Source organism: Chelmon rostratus, chromosome 3, assembly GCF_017976325.1.
Source record: "Chelmon rostratus isolate fCheRos1 chromosome 3, fCheRos1.pri, whole genome shotgun sequence".
NCBI lineage: Eukaryota > Metazoa > Chordata > Actinopteri > Chaetodontiformes > Chaetodontidae > Chelmon > Chelmon rostratus.
Window position 1 is genome coordinate 4,805,723 of NC_055660.1, and position 24,047 is coordinate 4,829,769.

The 24,047-nt window shown below is 41.5% G+C and overlaps 2 protein-coding genes across 3 annotated transcripts in view; both read right to left on the minus strand.

Annotated features, from left to right (window-relative positions):
• The window catches only part of LOC121627236 (LIM and calponin homology domains-containing protein 1-like), a 28,354-nt gene extending 14,881 nt beyond the window's left edge, over positions 1-13,473 (minus strand). For both annotated transcript variants that reach the window (XM_041966057.1, XM_041966048.1), the window contains exons 1-9: positions 13,286-13,473; positions 5,229-5,299; positions 5,047-5,116; positions 4,839-4,945; positions 4,674-4,704; positions 4,458-4,568; positions 3,853-3,980; positions 3,529-3,599; positions 1,933-2,128 (exon numbers count right to left, since the gene is read on the minus strand). In XM_041966057.1, coding sequence (XP_041821991.1) covers positions 1,933-2,128; positions 3,529-3,599; positions 3,853-3,980; positions 4,458-4,568; positions 4,674-4,704; positions 4,839-4,945; positions 5,047-5,116; positions 5,229-5,299; positions 13,286-13,402 — 902 coding nt within the window. In that variant the 5' untranslated portion in view covers positions 13,403-13,473. The remainder of the gene's footprint in view (positions 1-1,932; positions 2,129-3,528; positions 3,600-3,852; positions 3,981-4,457; positions 4,569-4,673; positions 4,705-4,838; positions 4,946-5,046; positions 5,117-5,228; positions 5,300-13,285) is intronic.
• Positions 13,474-15,961: 2,488 nt separating this feature from the next.
• uchl1 (ubiquitin carboxyl-terminal esterase L1 (ubiquitin thiolesterase)) lies at positions 15,962-23,146 on the minus strand. Its single transcript, XM_041933357.1, has 9 exons — positions 23,006-23,146; positions 22,893-22,904; positions 22,325-22,453; positions 20,827-20,968; positions 20,025-20,110; positions 18,869-18,916; positions 18,386-18,455; positions 18,247-18,305; positions 15,962-17,211 (listed from the first exon to the last, which is right to left on the minus strand). Exons 1-9 carry the CDS (start codon positions 23,036-23,038, stop codon positions 17,128-17,130), a joined length of 663 nt encoding a protein of 220 aa, XP_041789291.1. The 5' UTR covers positions 23,039-23,146; the 3' UTR covers positions 15,962-17,127.
• Between the last annotated feature and the right edge of the window lie 901 nt (positions 23,147-24,047).

Sequence of the window (24,047 nt, forward strand, 5' to 3'; positions counted from 1 at the left end):
TTCTTTGTCGTAGTTTAGGCATTTTGAAATAAGGTACCGCATCTATTCAAGCCACTGTTTGTTAGAGATTAGAAAATATCCAGTGAACACCACTGGGGTTGTAACTTCATATGAAAGTATGTACAGATTAACCCTCTTCTGCCTGCAATGATCTGCTCAAAACTGGATCTAACACTAGAAGCACACACACACACACACACACACACACACACACACACACACACACACACACATACTGCACAGTCATTAACAAACCACACACTTGACATACAGCAGCATTTAAGTGCTCTGTGCTGCATGTGTGCTGAAACAGAGAGTGTGTGTTGGGCACCTGGGCTCAGTCATCTTGAGTCTCTCCCACTTCTGCATATCTGCCTGGCTCATGGAGGCAGAAACAAAGCTCATTGGTCCGTCCCTGTGAGAGAGGGGCCTGCTCTGAACCCGCCTTTGAGCCAGGTCATCTTTCTGCTTATTAGGCGTCGCTTTAACCTTTCCCTCTTCTCCCTCTTCCTCCTCATCCTCCTCTTCCTCGTGGCGAGGGGTGGAGTGTAGGAAGGGGTTGTCTCTGCGTGTAATGATGTCAGCAACCACTTCCTTCTCACTGTCCAATCACAGAGCCAGTACGATGGCATCACACAGCACACGTTTCACATCAAAGTGGAGCACACACACATCAAACCACCAGTGATCACAACACCCAAAGAAAGAGAGAGTATATTTAGCGGTAAGTTGGAGAAAATGAAAGAAAAAACAGCATCACTCAAACATACACCGGCTAACCTCATCTCCTTCTCCTGCAGTGTTTGCTGCGAGGCTCGTCTAATGCCCTCCCAGCGCTCTCGGTCTTTGTTGCTACACACAGGCAGAGGGACAAACTGATGCACCTTGGGAACAACTGGGCCGCGATGAGCTCGTCTGGATGCCAGGTCATCTCTACGAACGTCCGGAAGTTTCCGCACCTCTGCCTCCTCTTCCCCATCAGAGGAGGAGTCCCAGGCAGATTTCTGCGAGCTCAGAAAGTCATTATCGCAGCGAAGGATGATGTTCAGGGACGGTGACCTCACTTCCTGTTCTTCCTTCGTGGGAGGGCTGGGGACGGTGTGGCAAGGTCATTTCAGGGGTGATCAAAAATCCACCATTGCAGCTTGTAAGCGGAAGTAGTGGCATGCAAAGTGTCGAGTCGACACAAATATTATTGGCAAAGTCCCGCTGATTAATCATAATTCACACGCAAGCATATCACTGTGAGCGTCCAAACATGAAGGATTCTTTACACACCAACCAGGTAGCAATTCCATTAAGGCCACTGAAACCTCTATTACAACATTAATAATAACTGACATTTTAAATCGACCTCTCCCACACGTAAGACACAGAAAAAGAGCAAAGCAGTTAGTCGAGTCTGCATCCCAAAATACAAAACTCATTATCATTAATGAGCCAGATTGTTCCAAGTCACAGCACCAGGAAAAAAAAAACAAAAAGCAAAATTACCATTACAGCAATCCATTAGTGAGCACAACCAAATCTGTCAAACCACAACAGCAGCAGCTCTCATGCCCCTCCTCCCTGACCTGCTGTAGCGAACAGCAGCAGGCAGAACTTTGATCCCTGCTTTCTCCAACTTCTGCAACCTCCTCTGCTCCAACACTTCTTGGGTCACCTTCTCCTCCTCTTTTAGTTCTTCCCCATTGTTCTCAGGTGCCCAAGTGACGGTCTTGGGAGTTTTATGGTGCGGTCCAGCTCTTTTGCCCTGCTCTGGAGTGGCTTGACTGGGGAATGGTGTGTAATGAAAGAAGAGGAGGTTTGTGTGTCTCGTGTGATTTACCTTTTTCTTCGCCTCACGTTTTCCACTGCAGCGCTTAGTAACTTGTGTGTAAAATGCAGAATTTGCATCTGAATTATTCATTGCACTCATGTGTTGGTCATTACCTCCGCTGCTCTCCCTCCTCTGGATGTGGTTTCCGCCGTGGAGCTGGGATGTAGGAACTGGCATTGGTTCGGTTGGGAAGAAACTGGTTAAAGGGAATAGAGCTTCTTGAGTCACTGCTGGCAGTCCGTCTGGCCAACATGTCATCCTTCCGCACATCTGGCCTCCTGCCGTCGACCTCCGAGTCGCTGCCTCGCCCTGGGACCCAAAGAGTGATGGAGCATAAAGGAGAAAAGAGCGAAGGGCAAATACGTTCATGAGATGGGACATGACATATTCATCTGAAGTTTACAGACAGTTTTAGACAACACTTAGTGAAATGAGCTCTGTATTTGCTCATGGGGCTGCTCTTCTACCACCATCTTACATTTGATAAGATTTACAGGGCAATTATTTGTATATCAAACAAGAATGAGCTTTCCCATCCCACAATGTTGTTTTATTGGGAGACTAATTGTGGTTTTGTCTCTTCTTGTGTCTCAGCACACAAAATCTGAAGTTTTTATATGAGTTTTATGTCCCATTAAAGGATATTTATGCTTTATTATGACTACAGTCTTGTTTTAGTAGATTTGGGCATCTTTCCCACTGGTTATAATAACAATAATGTATCAACAACAATAACAAGTTAACTGCTGAATTCATGAATGTCGTAACTTGTGGTAACTGTGGTAGCTAAAATGAAGTCAGACAGGCAATAAGAGATTTTAAAATAAATCAGGGGAGTCAAATGTATTTGGAAGAGATGAGAGAATTAGCCTGTCCACTTTCAGTTTTACCTAAGTGATTTGGATACTTTGGCTAAACCTGACTGATTGTCTGCCTTGTTTCTCACACTGTTGATCTCTCTTCAATGTCAGCAATTACTTTAGCGAGTAGAGCGTCCATAACTGAAAAATATGATTCTAGTTGTAACAAAGATGGATTAGTCATTAAATTAAATTTCTCTTGTAGAACCTTGAGCAAGTTTATTGTGCATAAATCTGGTATGCTAAGAATTATGCTAAGTATTCGTTAATAAGGCAGCAAACTCTCTCTGTGACCTCCAGGGAATGTGTGGAATGAGTCTATTGCTCTGGAGTAGTGTTTTTCTTCACCCTGCTACAGACACATTACACTGTCAATATAGAGGACACAAACAGGATGCCTGTGATACTCCCCTCATACACAAATACACACACGCACACACATACTCACACACACACACACAGACACACACTGACATATGAAAGGCAGGATGTTGACCTCAGCCTATGTTTCCCAGGTCCAAATCTCTAGTGACTGCGACTTAGACCAACAGCTGCTGCATCTGGGGCACACACACACACACACACACACACACACACAGTAGCTGAGACGTTCAGCTGTTGTCCACAGCCTGTCAGACTGGCCAAAACATATCAAGGTTAAAACCCCTACATGTTGGAGAACAGCAGTCAGACTATTTATGGATGAGTGGTTTTGTATTGCTGCTTTAAAGGTGTAGTTCAACATTTTGGGAAATATGCTTATTTGCTTTCATTCTGAGAGTGAGATGAGAACATCTATACCCACTCATGTTAAGCATAGGACTAGCTTAGCTTAGCAGAAAGACCCACCATCACTGTTGCCTCGATTCACCACGTCAGGAGAAGGGCTGTGCTGTGAGCGGGAGCCAAAGGAGTCCAGACTGTCAAAAACAAAATAAAATATTTTACTTTTAAACAAAGTAAAATCACATGTGGGGCATTTTCTTTAATGCAAATATAGGTTTTGTATGATTGGAGTCAGTTTGAATTGAGTTTCTAAAATATAGACAATGTCAACAGTTAACTTCTCATCAGTAGTCTTAAAAACTCCTGGTATGTGTGCCCACATATTTGCGTGTGTGTGTGTGTGTGTGTGTGTTTGTGTGTGTGCACGTGTTAACAGATGTCTCTCACCTGTCGAGAGAGTTGTCACGAGTGTGACGTGGTGGAGAGAGAGACTCACTCCTCTCAGAGTCCCAGCAGTCATAGCCGCTGTCTCTAACACTGCGCTTCTGTGGACTCTCCCCTCCCTCCTCACTCTCCTACAAACACACACATGCATACAAAAAACACATCAGCCATCATACTCAGAAAAATCTCAGAAAAAGTGAGAAAGATGCATGCAGATGCTCACTTAAGAGACAACACAAGGGCTGATTGGAACTGGACTAGGAGCAAAAGAAAAAGAAAAGTTGGAAACCAGGTGTTAGCTGGTTCTCTTGCATAAGAAATCTAAACAGCAAAAAATGTTCTTCCAATTGATCCAATAAAAAATGTGCACAGCCAAGCTTCTTTTCCAACTCATATCCTGTTTCCCTTTTCTGTCTCTTCTTGAAATAGGAGTAGCTGTGGTGCATCAAAAACAAAAATGTGTTTGTCTCCTGCATCTCCTGCACCCCAACAAAGACAGGAAACTAACAAATCCAAGGCCCGCACCTCCTCCATGCTGCTATCTGTCTTTCTGTATGTCTCCCTCTCCTCCCCCTCCCTGCTCTGTCCTCTTCACTGTGTTCACTTACCACCTTCATTTGAGCAAGAAGCCCTTCAAACTCTTTGAGGTTGAGAGTAGGGCCGCTGTAGGAGGCGCAGCCGCTGGCAGCCTTCCCGAGCCAGAACACAGTGTTCAGCACCTGAGGGACATGGATACGGGGGCTTGATATATACTCATAAATGCTAAACACACTGACATGAGAGATGAAGCAAGAAATACAAAAGAAAGGGCAAAAATTACTCACATTTTTTAGTTTGCGGTTGCAGTCAGAATCCCTGATGAGAGAGAAATGCACTGCTGTCATGTGATACTACATTAAAATAGACAAGATCAGAAACAGAAAAGACACACACATGCACACTAACACACACACACACACACACACACACACACACACACGGCTATTTACTTGAGGTTAGCTCGTATGGATGTGTCTTGCAAGTCCCCGGGGTCAAACAGCTGGGAGCCCTTCAGGCCTAATTCCTCACAGCCCCGCAAGAAGACTGACAGGTTGTCCTACAAGAGACAGCAGAGGACCACAGACAGTCAGGGTTCATCACTTTGACAAACAGGGTGGCTTACAGGGCCGAGTGTCACACTGGAGGGTGTCTTCTTACCAGCCCAGCAATAGGGGTGGGCAGTCTGTTGATCTTCTTGACCAGCCCTGGTTTGATTGCACTCAGCAGTCTGAGTGGAGGAGGGGAGAAGCAGAGATTTATTGAGTCTTAGAGGAGTATTTATGTACGTTGTTGGTACTTCAGACATCAAAAACTGAGTGGGAGTGATGTCACAGGCTTACTCGCATAACAGGATGCCGTTCTCCAATCCGCTGCGGAAGTCCTTGTCTCCAAAGCTCTTCCCTGTTACAGCCTGGGGAAGGAGGACAGGAAGAGATTGATGTGAAGGAGGTGGACTGAAACTACAGCTGAAACTAACATTTTGTTTATTACTGATTAATTTGGTGGTTATTTGTTGATCAATCACGTAATTGCTTTGTAGATAAAATGTTCATTACAAGCTCCAAGATTGCAGGGTGATGTCCTCAAATTGCTTTGTTTGCCCAACTAACAGTCCAAAATCCAAAGATAATCAGTTTACAGTGATACAAAGCCAAAAAATAATCAAATCCTCACATGGAGAGGGTGGAGGCAGAGAATGTCTGGCATTTGTCCTTGACAAATGACTTCAATAAATAGTAATCATAATGATCAGATTTTTTAAAGCTAAAAAGCCCAAATATTATTCTTTTACATTCTTCCAAAGGAGCAAATACGCCAATATAAACAGACGGGTGACAAATTAAAGGCAAAACCGACATAAAATGTCTTGGTAAAGTGGGTCGGAACAGTGTCAACATGTCTCTAAAACTCTACTGGAGTCATGGAACTCGTTTCTTTAAAAGATATTGCATCATTTGGTGTTTTGGGGATGGTGGCAGAGAGCCCTGTCTAACACATTGGTCCAAAATGTCCCATAGATGTTCAATTGGGTTGACATCTGGTGACCACTCATAATAATACTCATCAAACCATGCTGAGCCCACATGCGCTATGGATGGGGGCAGTGGATAAAGGTGATCACTCAGATCATCTTCGTATTCACTTGCAATGACCCTTCCCTCTAAGGGGACAAGTGGACCCAAACCATCCCAGCAAAATGCCCTCCACAGCATAACAGAGCCAACGGATCCTCTTATTGTAGGGGTCAAGCATTCAGGCCTGTACTGTTCTGTTTGGAGTATGCAGTACATGCATTCGCCCACGTGATGATTCATCTGACCATATTACCTTTTTTTACATCTCTGTAGACCAACACCGACGTTCACCACTGAACTCATGAATATGCACTAGTCTTTGGAATGGGGGGTTTATGCACTGCAACCCTACTGTAATATACATCTCTATGTAACTGTCTATAGACTGTTGTTGTTGACACAGTTTAATCACCTGAGTTCAGTTATTCAGAACTGGGAGAAAAAAAAGGTTTTGAGCTTCACTGCCTCTTTCATGTGTCTCATTAATTTGACAATTTAAAACTTCACAGAAAGTAATGAAATATACAACAGAGCCGATGCTAAAATGAGGCCGAGGGAATTAGACAGCACAAAGACAGACGCGCAGAGGAGACAGACTACTCCTGATAGATTCAGGCAACATTTTAAACCCTGTTACACCATCATAACACACCACATAACACACCAAGCTTAGGATTACAGCAGCTGCAACTACAATACTCAACGTCCGCTCTGACGTACACAAGATCTTGCTGTTATTTTGTGCATATCTTTCAGCCTCTTGCATGCGTGATAGATATTGATCTCCACTGAAAATTCTTGCACAAATAAAACTTAACCATCTAACTAGCTGACTAACGCTGAAATCCAGTATTGCAAATATCCTCGTAAATGACAGCAATACCCTGTTTTTGGCCATGCTGCTCTTCTTATTTGTGTCAGGAAAAACATTAGAACAAATTAGTATTGTATAGATAACAATACAAAAAGACTAATATGTTCTATTGCTAAATTGGCTAATTGGTAACATTATAAATTGAATATGAGAGAACAAACACTTTCAAGATGTTATTTTGGGCTCCTGATACCTGTGATGGTGTCACTGCTTTCTGACAATTGGTAGTTTAAAGGAGTAGTTGACTAACTGAAAAACAACCAATGGATAAATCGATTCATTAATAGATAACTAGAATTCATAAAAGTGCTTGAAACCTATTGCATTGTGTCTCACTGTGTCCCTGACAGAGGAACCTGCTGCAGCCCAGTTCACCCTTCCCCCATCATTTTCCTTCAGTAGAAACCAAACTAGAGTGACATCAAGCCAATGACACACTGCTCTGTGTCCTCATTCCATTTTCCCAAAATGCACCCACGTCCCTGATTTAGATGCACGCAGTCTTAGCCTGAGTGAGCTGCAACGCTAACCTCAATCCTTTAACCTGGACTCCACTTTGCAGTCTATCCTGTGCAGGCAGGAGAGGAGGATGGAATCAGGAAAATAACAGCAACATACTCCCAGAACACCAACCCACACACACACGCTCTTTGGAACTGTTGTGTAACCAGCAGCCAAAGATGAATCGAAGTAGAGAGAGGTTTGACTTCTTCTAATCCAGATTAGCACAGATTACAGTTAGCCCCCAAAGTGTTAACTGCGGACACACACTCTCTCTGTCTCCACAGCTAATATGCAGTGTTTGCTCTTATAGTGCGAAGATTCACAAAACAGCCCACACTTAATCTGAGCCGAATGTGTCACTTTCTGTCAGCAATGGACCACAAACTCTTACTAATCTGAGGGTCTAAATACGACTGACGGCATTTAAATGTGTAACAATTAAGACAATTGAGTCCTTTTGGGTTTTTTTCTTCTGTCTTTGTCTGCTCTTTCTTTGTGGTGATATTTAGGACTTACTTGCATTGCTTTATGAACAGTTTTGATTCACATGCACCATATGCATGACAGGAATACACACTCTCTCTCTCTCACTCACACACACACACACTGCATCTACAGCTATGAAAACAGCCTATTGTTTTTTCGTTATATAAGTGATGACCAGATGTTTCCCATTGGCATCTCTTTCTTTTTCTTGTCTTTCATCATTCTGTTGTCACGTGCGCACACACACACAGGAACACACAGACATGCACACATATGCTGGCATATGACATGTTTATTATGGTTTCACTCCAGGTCTCTGAAACATTTACAGCTTGGTCATGCATAATTTACTGACGAAGAAGAGTACTGTACTGAAGGAGAGCTGGACAACTGTGTTTTGTGTAGGTAGTGTGTGTGTGTGTGTGTGTGTGTGTGGGATGTAAGAGACAGATAGTGGGTGGGGGGTGGAGGTGGTTAATGACTGGTTACTTGTAAAATGCTGACACTGAAATACAGCAATTAGACAAAGTAAGTGTATGTGAGCATATGTGTTTTAGTTAGAAAACTCAACAAAATTTAAGCAGAGGAAAAAAGATTGTCATGAGTGTGTGCTAAAAGGAGAGACAAGGTGTATATGTGTGTTAAGTGAGCATTCATGTTGCCTACAAAAACCAAGCCAAAGCCTTGGGGTATTTCAGCGCCAGCAACAGTAATTTGACCCTCCCTCGCTCCCTCTCAGTCCTCATGGTGGATTGCCCTGCTCAGTCTGGCTGAATGGCAGCAGCAGCTACCATTTAAACCCTGAGGTGAGATTGTGTGTGGGGGGCAGAGGAGAAGCAGAAGTAGGCCAAAGTATCCTGTACTTTCATTTCAACAACTGTAAAAAGTTGGAAAGAATGAAAGACTAGAAAAGCAGAAAGCGGAAGAAGAGAAAAATATGCAGTAAATCAATTTAGTGGTATAATTTCCAATGAGCAGCAGCAGAGATCATGTGCTGTGATGCATTTAAGCGACAAAAGCCAGGATGTTGAAGGCCCAGACTAAAAGTGATAATAATATGGGGCCATGCTGCTGCAACTGACTGTTGTTGTTGTTTGTCCTGAGTTGAACCTCAGTTTGTGCCTGTACCACTACCATTTGAGTCACAGAGTAAATCATCTGTTTAAAAAAAACTGTGAAAACGAAGCTGGTTTGACAGTACTTTCTGTTCTTTTAAAGATATTTCCAGAATCCTCAAAGACTCCCCTAACCATTTTGATCATAAAATATTAAGTTAGCTACTTGATAGCAGAGATTTATCACTTTTCCTATTTTCTGATAGATTACATATCTGCTTCCTGGTTTTGTAATACACAAGAAAAATACAGATGCTTTATGGACAATATAAGATAAACAAAGGCAGTTTTATCACATCATATTATATACATGGGCAGTAATAAAACTTTTGGTTCAGATTGTCATACATGATTTCCATTTCCATTTTGAAAGATCACCCGGTATTTGTTTTTTTGCAAAAACGTTGAGCCCATTGACTCAAATGTAATGTTGATGTATGGGAGCCATAAACTGGGGCTAAACTGAACCATGCTGCCGTGTCTGTGTGCTTCCAGTAAAGCCAGTAGATGGAGATTGAGAGGGTTAGAGCCCCAGTGTGCACATACCACTGAAAGAGGCTGGTGTTTTAATCTGTGGTGTTGCAGAAGCATTAGCCGTGTTATAATGTTATCATGTGCTGTAGGCACTTTGCACACTAATGGCCACGTGAAATATACAGAGAAAAAGACAAGACAGCAAAGAGAAACAACTGAGAAAGGAAGAGAGAAAGGCAGAGAGATAAAATCATAATCTAGATTGAGGATGAGTTAATCTGGGTCAAAGTAATTAGCCAAAGTGACTCAACACTAGACAACATCACGCCTCATCTTCTGATATCTGTTCAATATTAAGAACAACAGCCCTCCCTTGGTGTAATTCCAGGACACTTATTGTACTACATATTCTTAAAATGTATTTGGATATACTTAGTCATCACAATAAAAGAAATGAGTGGTATACTGAAATGGAATTTATCGCAATATATGATTAGGCACTATAACACCAAAATAACTGCATGATATTTTGGTGTTTTTGATTTAATGAAAATATTCAAAAATGTGGCAAAATGTTGTACTCTAGAGGGACATTTTAACTTACATTTCACTTTGCATTGTACATAAAAATGTAGTTATTCTTTTAATATACTTAAAGCTGTGTTAATTTGCTATAAAAGATGTATTTTCATGGTTTAACTACCTTAATTAGTGCAATTCAAGTTCATTTAAGTACAACATTAGGTGATTATTTCACTGTTAGTCTGTTTGCATGTACATTTCAGTGTTTCTTGCATCCTAAATGTTGTATAGTTTAGTATATAGTGCAGTAGTTTTCTCACAGCTCAGTGTTAAAGTTAACTAGTGCTACTTAAAAAATCTGTGTTAGTGTTAATGTTAGTCAGAGCCAATCAATCATAAGCCATGATACAGCATATACTAATATAGCTAACCTTTCTGCTGGTCATGTGTAACCATTCTGGCTTTACAAAAACTTTAAGAATCACAGAGGCAAGAAAGACATCTCTGCCAACAGCAAGTCTGTGTCATCATTATTTCACATTCTTTCATTCAGCACTTGATGCATGGAAAATCCAACAATCCCCGCTCTCACACTCTCTCTCTCGTGCAGACACAGCTGGCTGTCTGCGACTATTGGAGTTAATCTTCCGAGGACAGCTGTGACATCTGGCGCACACACAGACGCACACATTCTTTCGTTTATTCTGTGCGACAGACCCTAACTCTTGTTATGCACTGTATGCCGGTGACAGCAGAGGTTAACTGCTGTCACTAAAGTTAACTTTGTGTTTCTCTAAGCCTGTGCAACTTTAACCTGCTCAATGTCACATCCAACAGGTTTAAAGCACCTCCGACACTGTGCATCAGCTTTCAGACAGTCTAATCCTCCCTTGTCTTGTCTATAAACAGATAGAAAGGTCTTGTTTGTGCCAGTCTAATTTCCTGCTCGGGTCATGTGGTGATATATAGCCTACTGCTCTATTGCCCTGCGTGGAAACAGTGACACCTGAGAGCCTGCCCGTGTTATGTTCCCATAGTGACCAGTGTCACCCAACCGGGGCGTGTCTGAGGAGTGTGTGAGCAGTTCATGCATAGCTGATTGGCATGTGCGTGTGTGTGTGCATATGTTTTGCATACTCTTACAGACATGGCAAACACACACGCTGACTGAAAATGCCGCATGGAGCGTAGGGTGGCATGGTTAACCCTGAATCATCCCCACCTGTGAGAGCATGTAAATGCACCACTAGAAATAGACTCAGCCTGACCAGTCCGAAAATAACTGGAGAATTAGCAGACAGGAAGACGACAAAGCAAGAGGAACGCTGTGCAAAAGACAGTGCAGGAGAGATTAAGACTTAGAGGTCAGCATTAACCTAGACTAGACTGTTTGTGCTCACTAAGGATGTTACAAAGCTACCACTGGCTCTTTTCAATGTGTGCATTGCATTGGATGTCAAAAATGTTATGTTTTTAAGCCAGTTTTGTAGAGTTAAGTGGCATTACAGAAGTTCATTAGTAGTACAGCAGAGCAAGATGAACTTCAGTTACAGAGGGATGTGTTGAGGCCAACTGTACAGACTGACATCAATATCAGTTTGCATTATCCATAAGTTGCTATTTTTCACTGAAAAAAAAAGTCGAGCTATTTGTCCACTGATGGGTTAAGAATTAATGTTGTTTGTGCAAAAAATCGTTTTAAAAGTTGGTTGTCATGTAAATCTTATACACATATATTTGTGAATGGGGGGAAATACTGCAATCTGTAAAACCCATACTGAAAACAGATGGTTGAAATGTTCAAACAATACCCACTTCTAACCAACAATAAGTGAAAAAGCATGCTTAATTAAACAAAGCACACACAAAACAAATCTGATTACTTAATTCTTCAAACTGAAATATATATATGTATATATACCTATGGAAAGTAAGTAAGTAAGTATGGAAAGAGTAAGAGGGTAACAGTCATCCAACCTTAACATCATTCATTGAGGGGATAACTCTAAATGTGTCTGTGCAAACTAATACACTAATACCCCGAGAGCCACCTAAATAGGTCATAACGCTCCACAGAAATAGCTATATTACAAGTGCTGAAAACTTTGATTTTTCTTGAATTGAATGTGGGACACTGGGAGATCCGAACTGGTTGGATGGGAGACGAATGATTTACTTCAGCAGCCTCCGAAAGTTTAAAAGTAATCATGGAGGAAAGCTGCAAACCATTTAACTTTGATAGAGGCAGACAGACAGGCAGACAGGCAAACAGATAGAGCACTTTGCTTTCCTGTCCCATTAATCATATTCAAAAACATCCACTTTAGTGTGTGTGTAGCTATTAAACATTACTGAAACCCGTCTTCTCCTTGGTAAAGGAATGTTTGATTCTGTTTTGCCTGATTTTATCTGTCTGTAATCTGACTCCTTTTCTAACAATGACAATTAGCTTCTTATCTTTAATTGGTTGTCATCCACAACAGTTCCAATTGTGTGTGAAGACTGGGTGTTTGTGGTCTTTTACTTTCTTCCAGACTTGCCAAACAAATCTTTCTGCCCATCTCCGTCTCTATCCACAGCCTGTTTGTGTGCACAGATTGTGGGCCTAACCTGTGAAGTTAAAGCCAAAACTTTGACATAAAAGTCCATTTTGTTGTGCCCCCAAACCTCTGAGATTGTAGTTGGCAGGCAGCTAGGCTAAAGTGGGGACAAGCACCGCGATGAAAGAAGGAAAAATAGGTCATAACGCAGCTCCACGGGCGAATCATGATTCACCACTCAGGCTTATGGAAAGAGGCGTTTTTAGCCGACCAGATGACGGTGGAAGCGATGCGGCAAACCACGAATGATAATCTCATCCGATGCGATCAACTGCTGGTCCGGTATAGCATCTCGTGCGTGAACGCTCGCCCGGTTTCATAACCATGGCAACCGGAATCCCCTCGCGCCTGAAAAAAAGGGGGGCGTTGCTCCTCCTGGCGAGTAGAAAACGAGCTCCTAACCGTTACAAAACAAACGGAAAATTAACAACCACTCGGTGGGATTTACTTCGTGTTTGTCGCTTTATTGTCTTGCTTGGTTGGCGTTAAGAATCCCTACAGCTGCCCTGGGTGTTCAATTTCAGTAAGAGCCACACATGTGCGAAAACTTTTGACACATACAGTTGTCCACGCATGCAGCACCGCTATCGTCCCACACAGTAACCCGACACTACATCGTCCCAACAACAGGTGACGGCGCACCGGTGCTGTGTATGTATTTATATCCCAGTATGTGACAGTATGATCCCTTTCTGTGCCCGCTGTGTGTAGCAGCAGGCCCCCGAGCCCCCCAGGACGGTCACTTACCTCTATCCATTTCTGAGCCTCCTGACAGGCAGGTTCGGGATGGTTCGGCTCCGCACGCTCCGACTCGTCCCGCGCCGGGGCATTCGGGACATCTCGACCTGCTGCGGGGCTAGCCATCTCCGAGCAGGCCGCTTAATGAGGACCAGAGAGTCTGACGGACGGTGATGTTACGGTGATACGTGATAAGATGTGCGGTGGCGCTCCCCTCCCCGCTCTGTGAAGTCCGTTATCCTCCCCCTCGCGTTCAGCCAGCCCGCAGCTCCTCGCGCAGTCTTCGCGCTGCGCAGCGTAGCCCTCTCGTGCTCTCCGCAAGCCCGCCTCAGACTGTGGCGACCAGAGGCAGAAAAAAAAGCCTCTCGCGACTACGACGCTGCAACACGAGCTACAGCCGCTAAAAATAACGATTCTTGAGCGTCGCCGAACTGCGCGAGGCTGACGCCGCTGCCGCGCAATTTCGGGGACGTGAACGCGCAGTCAGGAATCTATGCGGGGGAGGTCGAGAGAGATAGAAAGAGATAGGAGAGAGAGAGAGAGAGAGAGAGAAACGGGGGATTGCAAAAGATGTCCCGTTGTTTCACAGCTCCCATGCGTCAGCTGGAGGTGGCTGCTTGAGGAGATTTGCTTCATGCCTACCTGGGCAGTAGAGAGTCTGCTGGCTTTAAAATGGAGAGCAGTTTACTAAAATCGTCTCAAAAAGTAGAGCTCCATCGATTCTGTTTGGGTCAGTGAAAGATGGTGTGAGATAGCCAATATTTGTCACAGGAAACAGGAACATTTTACCTTCAAACCTCTGTCATTCATCATGATGCTACTTTGGTCAAGTGACTTCTCCTTCATATCAGAGCCATAGGAAAGATTTTAGAAATACTGAGATTCTGCATATGAGGACACCAAAATGTCTGATTTGAGTTTTCAACATTCATTTATTTAAATTCATTCATTTTAAGCTGAATATTGAATTAGATTGTATTTCCCCTACATTAAGGTCCACAGGGCTGGATTACCAAACAGGCAAAGCAGGCAACTTCCCTCGGGCCCTCTGCCTCAAGAGCCCCCAAACCCCCAAGGCGGGTTAATTGTTTTGTTTACTTACAATAAAACTTTATTCATACAGGACTTTTCAAAACAAACTTACAAAGGGCTTTATATGTTTGAAACAAGATTAAAACATTTCAGGGATGAGGGAAAGTAAAATAAAAAAATACATTAAAAAAAACAATAAAGATAAGAACAACAATGATAATATTAATAAAGTGGGACATGAAAATAGCCTAAACAGAGTGGTGTGCTTAAATGGTACATCTTCCTTAATATAATTGTGTTTAATCTAATTACCAAAAACAAACTGACACACAGTAAACCTGGGAAAAATGAAGCTGCCATATACTGTGAGCTCTGTAGCCAATTGGTACTTAAACGCAAAATAATATATATTTATTATTACTCTGGTTGAGAAATAATAAATTCTCCCAAGATGCTAAAACCCCCAAAACGTCCACAATACCAGCTGCACCGTGCCTTTAAGACAGCTTTTCTTTACAGCTATTGAGTACAAGTTACAATAAACACTAAATGAATAGCCTATGAACTCTTAATAAGCGCATTTCATACACTGGCCAAAGAATGGCTTGGCAGTAATGAGCAATGTTATAGGTAATCAATGCTGGTGATAACAGTTGCGTACATAGTGGGGTTGAAAGCTCCTGCTCCATCCAGTATTGGGTGCAAATGAGATCTTTTCAAACAGCAGGCTGAGCTTTTATTCTCTGATTAAACACAAGACACAACCAGGACATACTGGTAATGTTGCGTTTCATCCCACATCCCTTCCTTACTTCTAGATATTGGCCTTGATGTCTGCTTGGAATAAGGACTTTAGTGTATCTACATGCCTGCCTCTGGAAGGATCTGTGCAATAACAGTGTCAGAGCAATGATGGCAAATTCAAGCTTCACTGGTATTTTCTTTATCAGCCTTTCATTTATACTGTATATCACACTGTGCCTGCACAACACTGAGAAAGGTCTTATGTCGGTATCCACAGTGATGAGTCGAGTGACTGGACAATCTATCAACAACTCTTCAGTCCTCCTCCTGTTTCTGCCCTTTACCGCTGAACTGCAGCCAAGACCAGTCAGGATGAGCCCCAAGCTGTGAGGGCCGTAGGACATTAAACACTTCATCACCTCCTGTCACAGAAGTATGAATGGATGTCAGCTAAAATGGTGACTGGGGGAGGTCATGAAAAGCATTTAGATTACTGGGTTTTAAAACAAGAGCTTGAAAGGTTCAGGGATAAGATAAAACTTTATTGATCCCACACCAGGGAAATGTTCTTGTTACATACAATAAGAATAAAAAGGAGAGGTATAAAAGAACATAGACAGTAAAAAGGATATAAAATAAACACAACTATATATGTACATTAAGATGCAAAAAACTATAATAAAAAAAAACATTGGCTCAATTTCACAGTGGAAAATTGTGAATTGCACAAGTAAGATATGAATTGGATGGATGCAACTCACGATCATTTTCATTATTAATCTTCCAAGTATTTTCTCAGCAGCTAATGAATCCATCATTGTGCTTCAGACGGTATATGGCAGTTACATGACTAGAACAACATCATAACATATAGCACAGACATCCAGCTTGGGACATTAAACTTCAAATGTCTAAATTCAACATAAATCAGTGTACCTTTTGCAGGCTAGGAGGCAGGTGCACAAGCACTCTTTTTGTTTTAATCAATACAAACACACCAGGAGACACGTGAGTTTAATGGTTGCTTTATTGAATTCTCACAGCTGCAACACCAGTAGAACTACAGCAACATAGTATTTGAAAAGTGCAGAAAGGTAAACAGGTGCACAGGCTAGACATAGAGTACTATCACCCTGCACTGCACAACAACCCAACATATAGTAGTACTTCATTTCGATGGTCCCTATCGCATTTGTAAGTTTTGTATTTTCTGTTTTACATTTGCACATCAACAGTGTATTGGAGCATTTGTGGATTGTTAACTGAACAGCCATTTTCAAACAAAGTGCAAACGTAACTCAACTGTATTCATTTTTGAAAACATAGGTAAACAGAGAAAATGGCTATAATCCACTACTATAATTTTGCACTTTCAATTTAAACTTCTCAAAGAAAACGTCAGGTTTTCAGAGAAATGTCAGAGTGACACCAAAAATCTGCACACAAAAGGTTGCGTGCGTGTTCCGAACAATGGTTAAATTATTCCTACGGATACATTTGGGCTGTTCTGAGGAATGTCAGATCCTTGTAAACTCAACCACACAGGAACTGAAGGCATTCAGAGAAAAAGGCAAAACGTTCCTTCCATACAAATTTTCTGCCTTCTTCCTTTCACTTTTCTTTACTCTCTTTATTGGCACAAAAGGTATTTAAGCATCAGTCGTTTGAGTTTGACACTGATGCACCAATGAGTACACACACAAAAAAAGTAGCAAAAAAAAAAACAAAACAAAAAATAAATAAACACACACATGCATCCAAGCAGTGGTGAGATCTGACCTCATGTTTTACAATTTTAATTGCTAAAAGATATATCACATAAAACGTCTTGGACAAGCTTGTATCACTTAGCAGAACAAAAGGTTTTGATGGTGTGTTCGTGTGTCCTGGTGCTAAAGAATGCTTTGTTCATGAGATGACAGTGCAGTATGTGGAAACAATATGTGCTTTATAGTGCATAGTGTCTGCAGATGTATGTGTTCACAGGTCGCTACGGGCGCCTGCTGATTGTGTTTGCCGTGTGAATGGATCAGGACATTTTGGTTTACAATTTGGTTGTGTGTCCTACTGAATATCTAACTGTGACAAAGAGCCACGGAAGAGAAACGGACCTCGCCATGCTCTCTTTCCATGAATCCACGGCACACTTTGGCTGCATCCTGAGCATGTATGAGAAAAAGAAAAGAAAGACAGTAGAAATGTTTACTCTTATGTAAAATATTGACATACTATTATTCAAGATGAATCATTTTGCTCCACTTCACATAAACTACAAATGCTGCACTTTTCAAATAGAAAACTGAAATTTGCACTTTTTAACTACACAGCACTTCTAACTTCTGAGCTTACTTGCCACAGACGAAAGGCCATCCAAAAGATGGAAGTTTTTCTTTAATACTGAAGTACATTTTATTGCCAGTTTTGTTCTTCTTCCCAGTAGGGCTGGGGAATATCACTAAAATATTAATACTGTAACGTGAGGCTCAATCTCAAGACATTTAGTTATTTACATTTAGTTAGTTTTACTCTTAAGTAGAATCATGAATGCAGGTCAAGTAGTTCTTCATATGTCCACGAACACATCACAACATTTTATGTTGCTATTTGATCAGTAATGTCTGTAGTGCCCTCTTGTGGTAGTTTCCTGATTCAATCAGGCCCCGTGTTAAGCACAGACACGACCCTCAATGACCTCTGCGGCACATAAGCAAAATTAAATTAAAAGCTCCTTTTTGTTTTTTACAGTTGCATCAGTCATGCTTTTCCTAGACAACGTATCTATGGTATCGATCTAATATTTAACAAATAGGCCTGACTTACAGAGCTTGAGGAGTGGCATGTTGATGTGCAAGGTGAACCATAACTGGCAGCAGACAACAATGCTTAAATTCCAACTATCCTTACATTAAGATTTTTGTAGACATTGACATTTAATTTGCAATGAACCATATTTCTAAGTTCATCAGTCTTCTTTACAGTCCCTACTTTCTTTATGAACCCTATTGGAGATTTGAGAGTGTGCATCAACCAAGTTTATTGATTGAATCAAGATACTCAGCAACAGCCACTCCCTATTTCAGTTTAATACCACAACTCATCACAGACATGTACAAAAAGGAATTTGGCTCACATGCATATTTCAGCATATCCAGAACTGACATAAAATGCTTAAGAATGACCATAGTTTTACCCACCTTTATGAATGTCTCATCTTTGGTAGCTCCGTGCTTCACTGGTCCATTCATTCTCCCATCTAAAAAACAAATATGACAGTTAGGAATCCACAACATCAGAACACATACAGGAATCTACATAATGAGCTGACATGCTTACCAAATTCATACAGTTGTCCATTAACATTGACAAAGGCAATAAAGTGGAAGTTTATGTTGTCTCCTTCCGGCTGTGAAAGTTGAGATATGAGGAATTAATATTCAGAGTTAATATTGTGAAACAACAAGGCTTTGCCACAAAGAAAGCTGTTGGCATCAACAATACGTGTAGCTGAAACACAAAGTGTCTCATCTCACTATAACATTGTAATACTACTTTCAGGATGACACACTTTCATCACCTGGACATCTGGTTATTATTCAGTGTAATTCAATGTAATTCTAAAATTTCCCCGTTAAATGCATGGAAATACACTGCATACTGAAGTCTCTGTAAATAGGGAGTAGGAGGGTGACAGCTGTCTCATATGTCCAATGCAGGTCAAACACATACTGAGTAGACCTGCAACATACACACATCTGCTGCCTGAAAGACTAAAAGATGTTAGCTATTTGCTGCTGATATTGTGTTTCAGTATCTTACCCTACACTGGCCCTGTGATGCCACCTCATTGTGAGCATCACGGATTGCCTGGAGAAGAAAAATTCGTCACGTCAGTTTAATACATCTCAAACTGATCATTCTACACTTTAACATACACATACAAAGATGTTTCTAACAAAGAAATCAAAAGTGTAATTTAGGAATAAAAGCAAAGGTTTGATGTTTTAAAGACTCAGAAACTCATTCTTACCGGTACGTTCTGTAACAATACTCAAGAATTTTTAAAGCAGCTGTCAAAGTGCCCTTACAAGGACAGGGATTTAGCAGTGTCTGGCGCCCCCAAGTGGGTAAAACAAAACATGTAGGTAATGCAATACTAACAGAAATTCTAGAAATTGTTTGTTTTAGGTTCATTTCAGTTTAAGTTAAGACATAAGACATATTAAAGGTTATGGTGGTGAAGCAGATGCCTTGTTAACTGTCTCTGATCATTATCTTACATCATTTGCTAACAGTAAGTGAGTATCCGACTATCACATCGCATGGCATAACATGAGGCCCTCTATGTCCACACTCAATTTGTTAGATATGCACTTCTGTTACGTCTTGTAGACAAGGATGGGTGAGTTCTAGCTATCTTCCTATGTTTTCACAGAAAACACACGTTTTACATTGTGATATTCTGATGTTTCTTTACTAGAAATGAAATACAACATAGCCAACAGCAACTAGATTGTTGTTAGCGATGGTGTGTCTTCTTACTACCTCCAGCCAGCTGCCCCCTTATTTAGGTTTTTGTAGTTAAATGAGGAGGTATCATATAGATAACTCCTCATTTCAAGTTCATGAATCAACTGTCCCTTGTCCATGATGCAGCACTTTCAATGGGAGCAACAGGAATAAACAGAAACAGGGCATCCAACACAAGTTCAGTTTGAAACAGCATGCCACGTCGTGATTCACAGCACTGCGTAGCCTTTAGCCAGTTAAAACATTCAAATAGCAAGTAATGCATTCGCTCGCAATGCCTGCTCATGTCACATTCAGTAAGGACATGGTGTTAAAGGAAATACAATCTCTTCAGTTAATCGGAATATCACTTTATATAACAGCTGAATCTCTATTATTATTATTATTATTATTATTATCATTACTATTAAATTCAATTAACAGGAAAACAGTATGTTTATCTCACCTGGTTCTTCTCCAGATGTTTGGCACGGTCATCAGCAGACATGTTTGCAGTCTCATCTAGAAACTTCTTCAGGACAGAGCCACTAGCTGAAAAGACCAAAAGCAGCATCAAGTTAATGGAAAATATGCCATTCCTTCACATTAAAGTATCTCGAATCACATCCTGCAATACTCATAAATTTCATTAATTAAAAAAAAAGAAGCAGTTATGTCGTCCATTTTTAAAATGCAATTAACTTTGCTGCTGCAAGACAAGCAACTTTTTCTTAAGCAATCAAGGAGAAAACTAACCCCTCTATTTGTGTTTTTACTGAGCGGCTGAATTAGGGGCTGCTCCAACAACAGTCTATGAAACACTTACTATGGTGGGCTCATTTTTCAACACATTTGTGTGCCAATCCCTGCAGCCTTAACAGGTTAAATTTCTGGCTGACACATGCTCCTAGTACAGCTGAATATAAACTTAATTTTGGAGAGAAAATTTCGATTATGAGTTGTGCCCATATCTACAATGCAGTAAGGATTTTACATCATCAGCATCATCATTCAAGGGTTTTCACTTTAATTTATAATTTCAACAAAGATGGTGATTTGGCATTTTCATGCACAACTAAAACAACATCAAATTTAATGCATGGGTTGGAATTTGACAGCAAGCTAGCTCTGCGCAAGTACCTGCTGAGTCACTGATTCGGACCAACACTGTTATACTCATTTTACAAATAAATACTTTGTAATATCCATATAAATGACTATTGTTTTTAACTTACTATGGCACCAGTGATTATTTGATCTGTACTCACCAAATGTTGGCTTGCTTTTGTCATTGGCCACAGCATGCAGCAGAGCGATGGTGCCACAGGAATTGGCTGCTGTCTGCTTCAGGAAATAAACCTCAGAGTCTCCTGCAACCTTGTCTGCCTGCTGCTGTCTGAAAGACTCATGCTGCCGTACAGACAGAGACACACACAGAGCATGTCATGGTCATCTGCCCATGAGAACAGAGACAGCAGACAATTATGACACTCGAAATATGCAACTCGATTAAAGGAGCCTTATATAAGAATTTTAGTTCAAAACATTCAAAAACCCTAACCCCTTGAGTAAAATTCTGAACAGAATGTGACGAAATACGTTTTGACGTTATGTCAAAGGCGTCTATGTATTTTGTAGCAGAGATATCTACTGAAGCTAGCATGCTAATCAGCCAGCCTCAGCCTGTCCTGTCTCATAATACCACTTAATAACACAAGAGGCCATAATGAGTCACTGGAGCGTCCAGTCTGTCCTCAGCCCAGCAACACCGAGGTGTCGGCAATGTTTTGGTTCCTGGCAACCCTACACCGCCATAATATCCGCTCAGGCCTCTGGAGGTGGGCTTTTATTGATGCCAGACCTCCTTCTCGTTGTGGTCCAAAGCTACTGTGCTACCTAGTTACCAATCCGAGTACAGTCAGCTAATAGGACAGCTAGCTGCATGGTTAACTGAGCTAACTAGCTTACAGCAGCAGGAGTTTGTGGTGTCACGATTTCCTGTCTAAATGGAAAATCGATAAAAATTCGACTGCAATCATCGAAGTCAGCATTAGAATTTCTTGACTTAATAACTCAATCATGCCCTTAAATCGAAATTGTGGATTTAAAGAATCGTGACACCCTTAGCAGTTACTCTTGTCATATGCGGCCCCCTATCTATGTGGAGTATGAATTCAACAGGTGGCCAATAATGACACATAGCACCTTTAAGGTCACAATTGGAAATGGCAATCAATAGACAAATTGGTAACAATAAACTTGTGTCATTTATAAAGCAAAAAAACACACAAAAATTCTCTTATTACAGCTTCTCCAATGCAAAGATTTCTGCTTTTCTCTATTTCATCTCATTGTAAATGGAATATCTTTGGGTTTTGAAGTGCTGATCCAACATCTGACCAACTGATAATTCTATTAATTGAAAAAAAAAAAGGATAATGAAATGAATTGCTAGTTACAACCCAATTACATTTCAGCTGTTCTCCTGTCTGAGAATGATACTGCAGTTTAATGCCTACATTTGGCAGGATAATTAGACTGCATGTTGAGAAAAAAAATGTAAGCATCTGCTGATTCATCTCCTGCTCCCATCCCAGCCTCACCATATTCTGTCCATCACGTAACATTACAGTTCTTTCTTCCTGCCCATCCAAGCCCTCCCTGCACCTCAGTCTCACCCCACCCCAGACAGCCTGTATCAGTGGCTCACCCCACCCTCGGGCCTTCCTTTCCAGGAAGTAGTCGCCACCACCAGCACAGTATTACCTGTTGTGTTAGCGGGAAGAGCAGCATCAAGGCACAGCATGGTTTCGGGACGGAGGAGAGTTGCTCATCCTCCAGCCCCACCACATCAACGAAGCGCCAGCTTTCACCCACGCCGAGGCATCTCATCAACTGTTACACACAGACAGGAAGACTTGAATGGATGTGGAAAAGCTGAGGTTGCAGCGGCGAAGCATATACGTAAATGATGCCTTTTGATGGTGCTCAAAGATGCTGCGTTGTGTTGGTCCAGTCCGACCACACCCTTTAGCCTAGACGCTGGGGACAGCGCTGGGAATGATGCTGAGGAGAAAAGCGCGCCTCCAGTTTGCTGTCACGTCTCCTTTTGAAATTATCTATCACTTTTTTTTGCTATACAGCTGACAATACCAATATAACCTATGTATTGATGTCGAAGTTGCGACATGGTGGCCTGGTGACGCTTTAACGGTCGTCTCAGTAACTGCCCTCATAACTAGCTAGCGACTGTAAAACTTACCCAACATTTGAATTAAACCGTTAACGTTAGCAACACGCCGCCATTGCTCAGCGTCTAACGTTCACTACTCACCATGTTCAGCATCTGAAACGACAGAAACAGACACGACAGGTGAGTTAGCTGCCTGCGAAAACGTTACGGTGTGGGGAAAAAAGTTATGAAAACAGAGTTATTCCCCCACCCACCTCGGGGTTGATCTCCATAGGGGTCCACTCCATATTGGCAGCGTTTCGGCGTGACTCCGCAAGTTTAACGCTATGTTGTCTACGAGCTCCGGCGGGTTCTGCAGCTGTCAGTTGAAGTTACAGCGTGTACCCGCACTTTATGCTGCCGGTCGTACCACTTCCCAGCAGACAGGGGGGTGGGCTCAGATCAAATAACCGATGGCGCTCATATTCAATCGGCCTCCTTAGAAATATCAGAGGGATTTAAACGCTAGAATGTTACGTACTACAAGTTTAGGTACTTGCTGACACCCTGGAAAACGATATATCCTCTCTTAAAAAAATACTTTGAGTTAAATCACACCGCTAAATGAGAGATGACTGTGGGCAAACCACGTTCTTTCTAGAAAGAAAGGTGTGACGTAGTCTTAAGTCCCCATCAATAATGGTTCATGTTAACCTGCAAGTCCAGAAACCCAATCTTATACTCACTGAGCATAATCAAAACAATTCATTTCTCGTGACTGACTGATTGCTAACTGCAACGCATGATTTTTAACGGAAATTTCTAAAGCAATGTTGTTGTCTTTCTGCATGTGTTTCTCAGTCCTCCATGATATGCAAGAACAAAGCATCACATGCTTCTTTACTGGAACTAACATCATATTAAATGCAACAGACTGCAGTTAACAAATATGACCTTGAACCAGGGCGGCGCTATTGTACCAGTAAAGAGGAATGTGGTGTGCTTTACATACACAAGATTCAAGATTCAAGATTCGAGATTGCCTTTATTGTCATTGAGCATAACATGTCAGTGAAATTTGCATTGCAACCCCCATGATACAAACAAGATAATAAGAAAGATAATAAAATAAAATAAACTAACATGCAATAAAAAATATGTGTAAATACAATAAAAAATACCAGAAATTAAAATACAAAAAGACAATAAAAATATACTAAGACAATAAACAATAAAATATGCCAACAGCAGCTGAAATAAACTAAAATGAATACACCTAGTGCAAATAGCTGACAATTTAGTTAAGCGTGTGTGTAC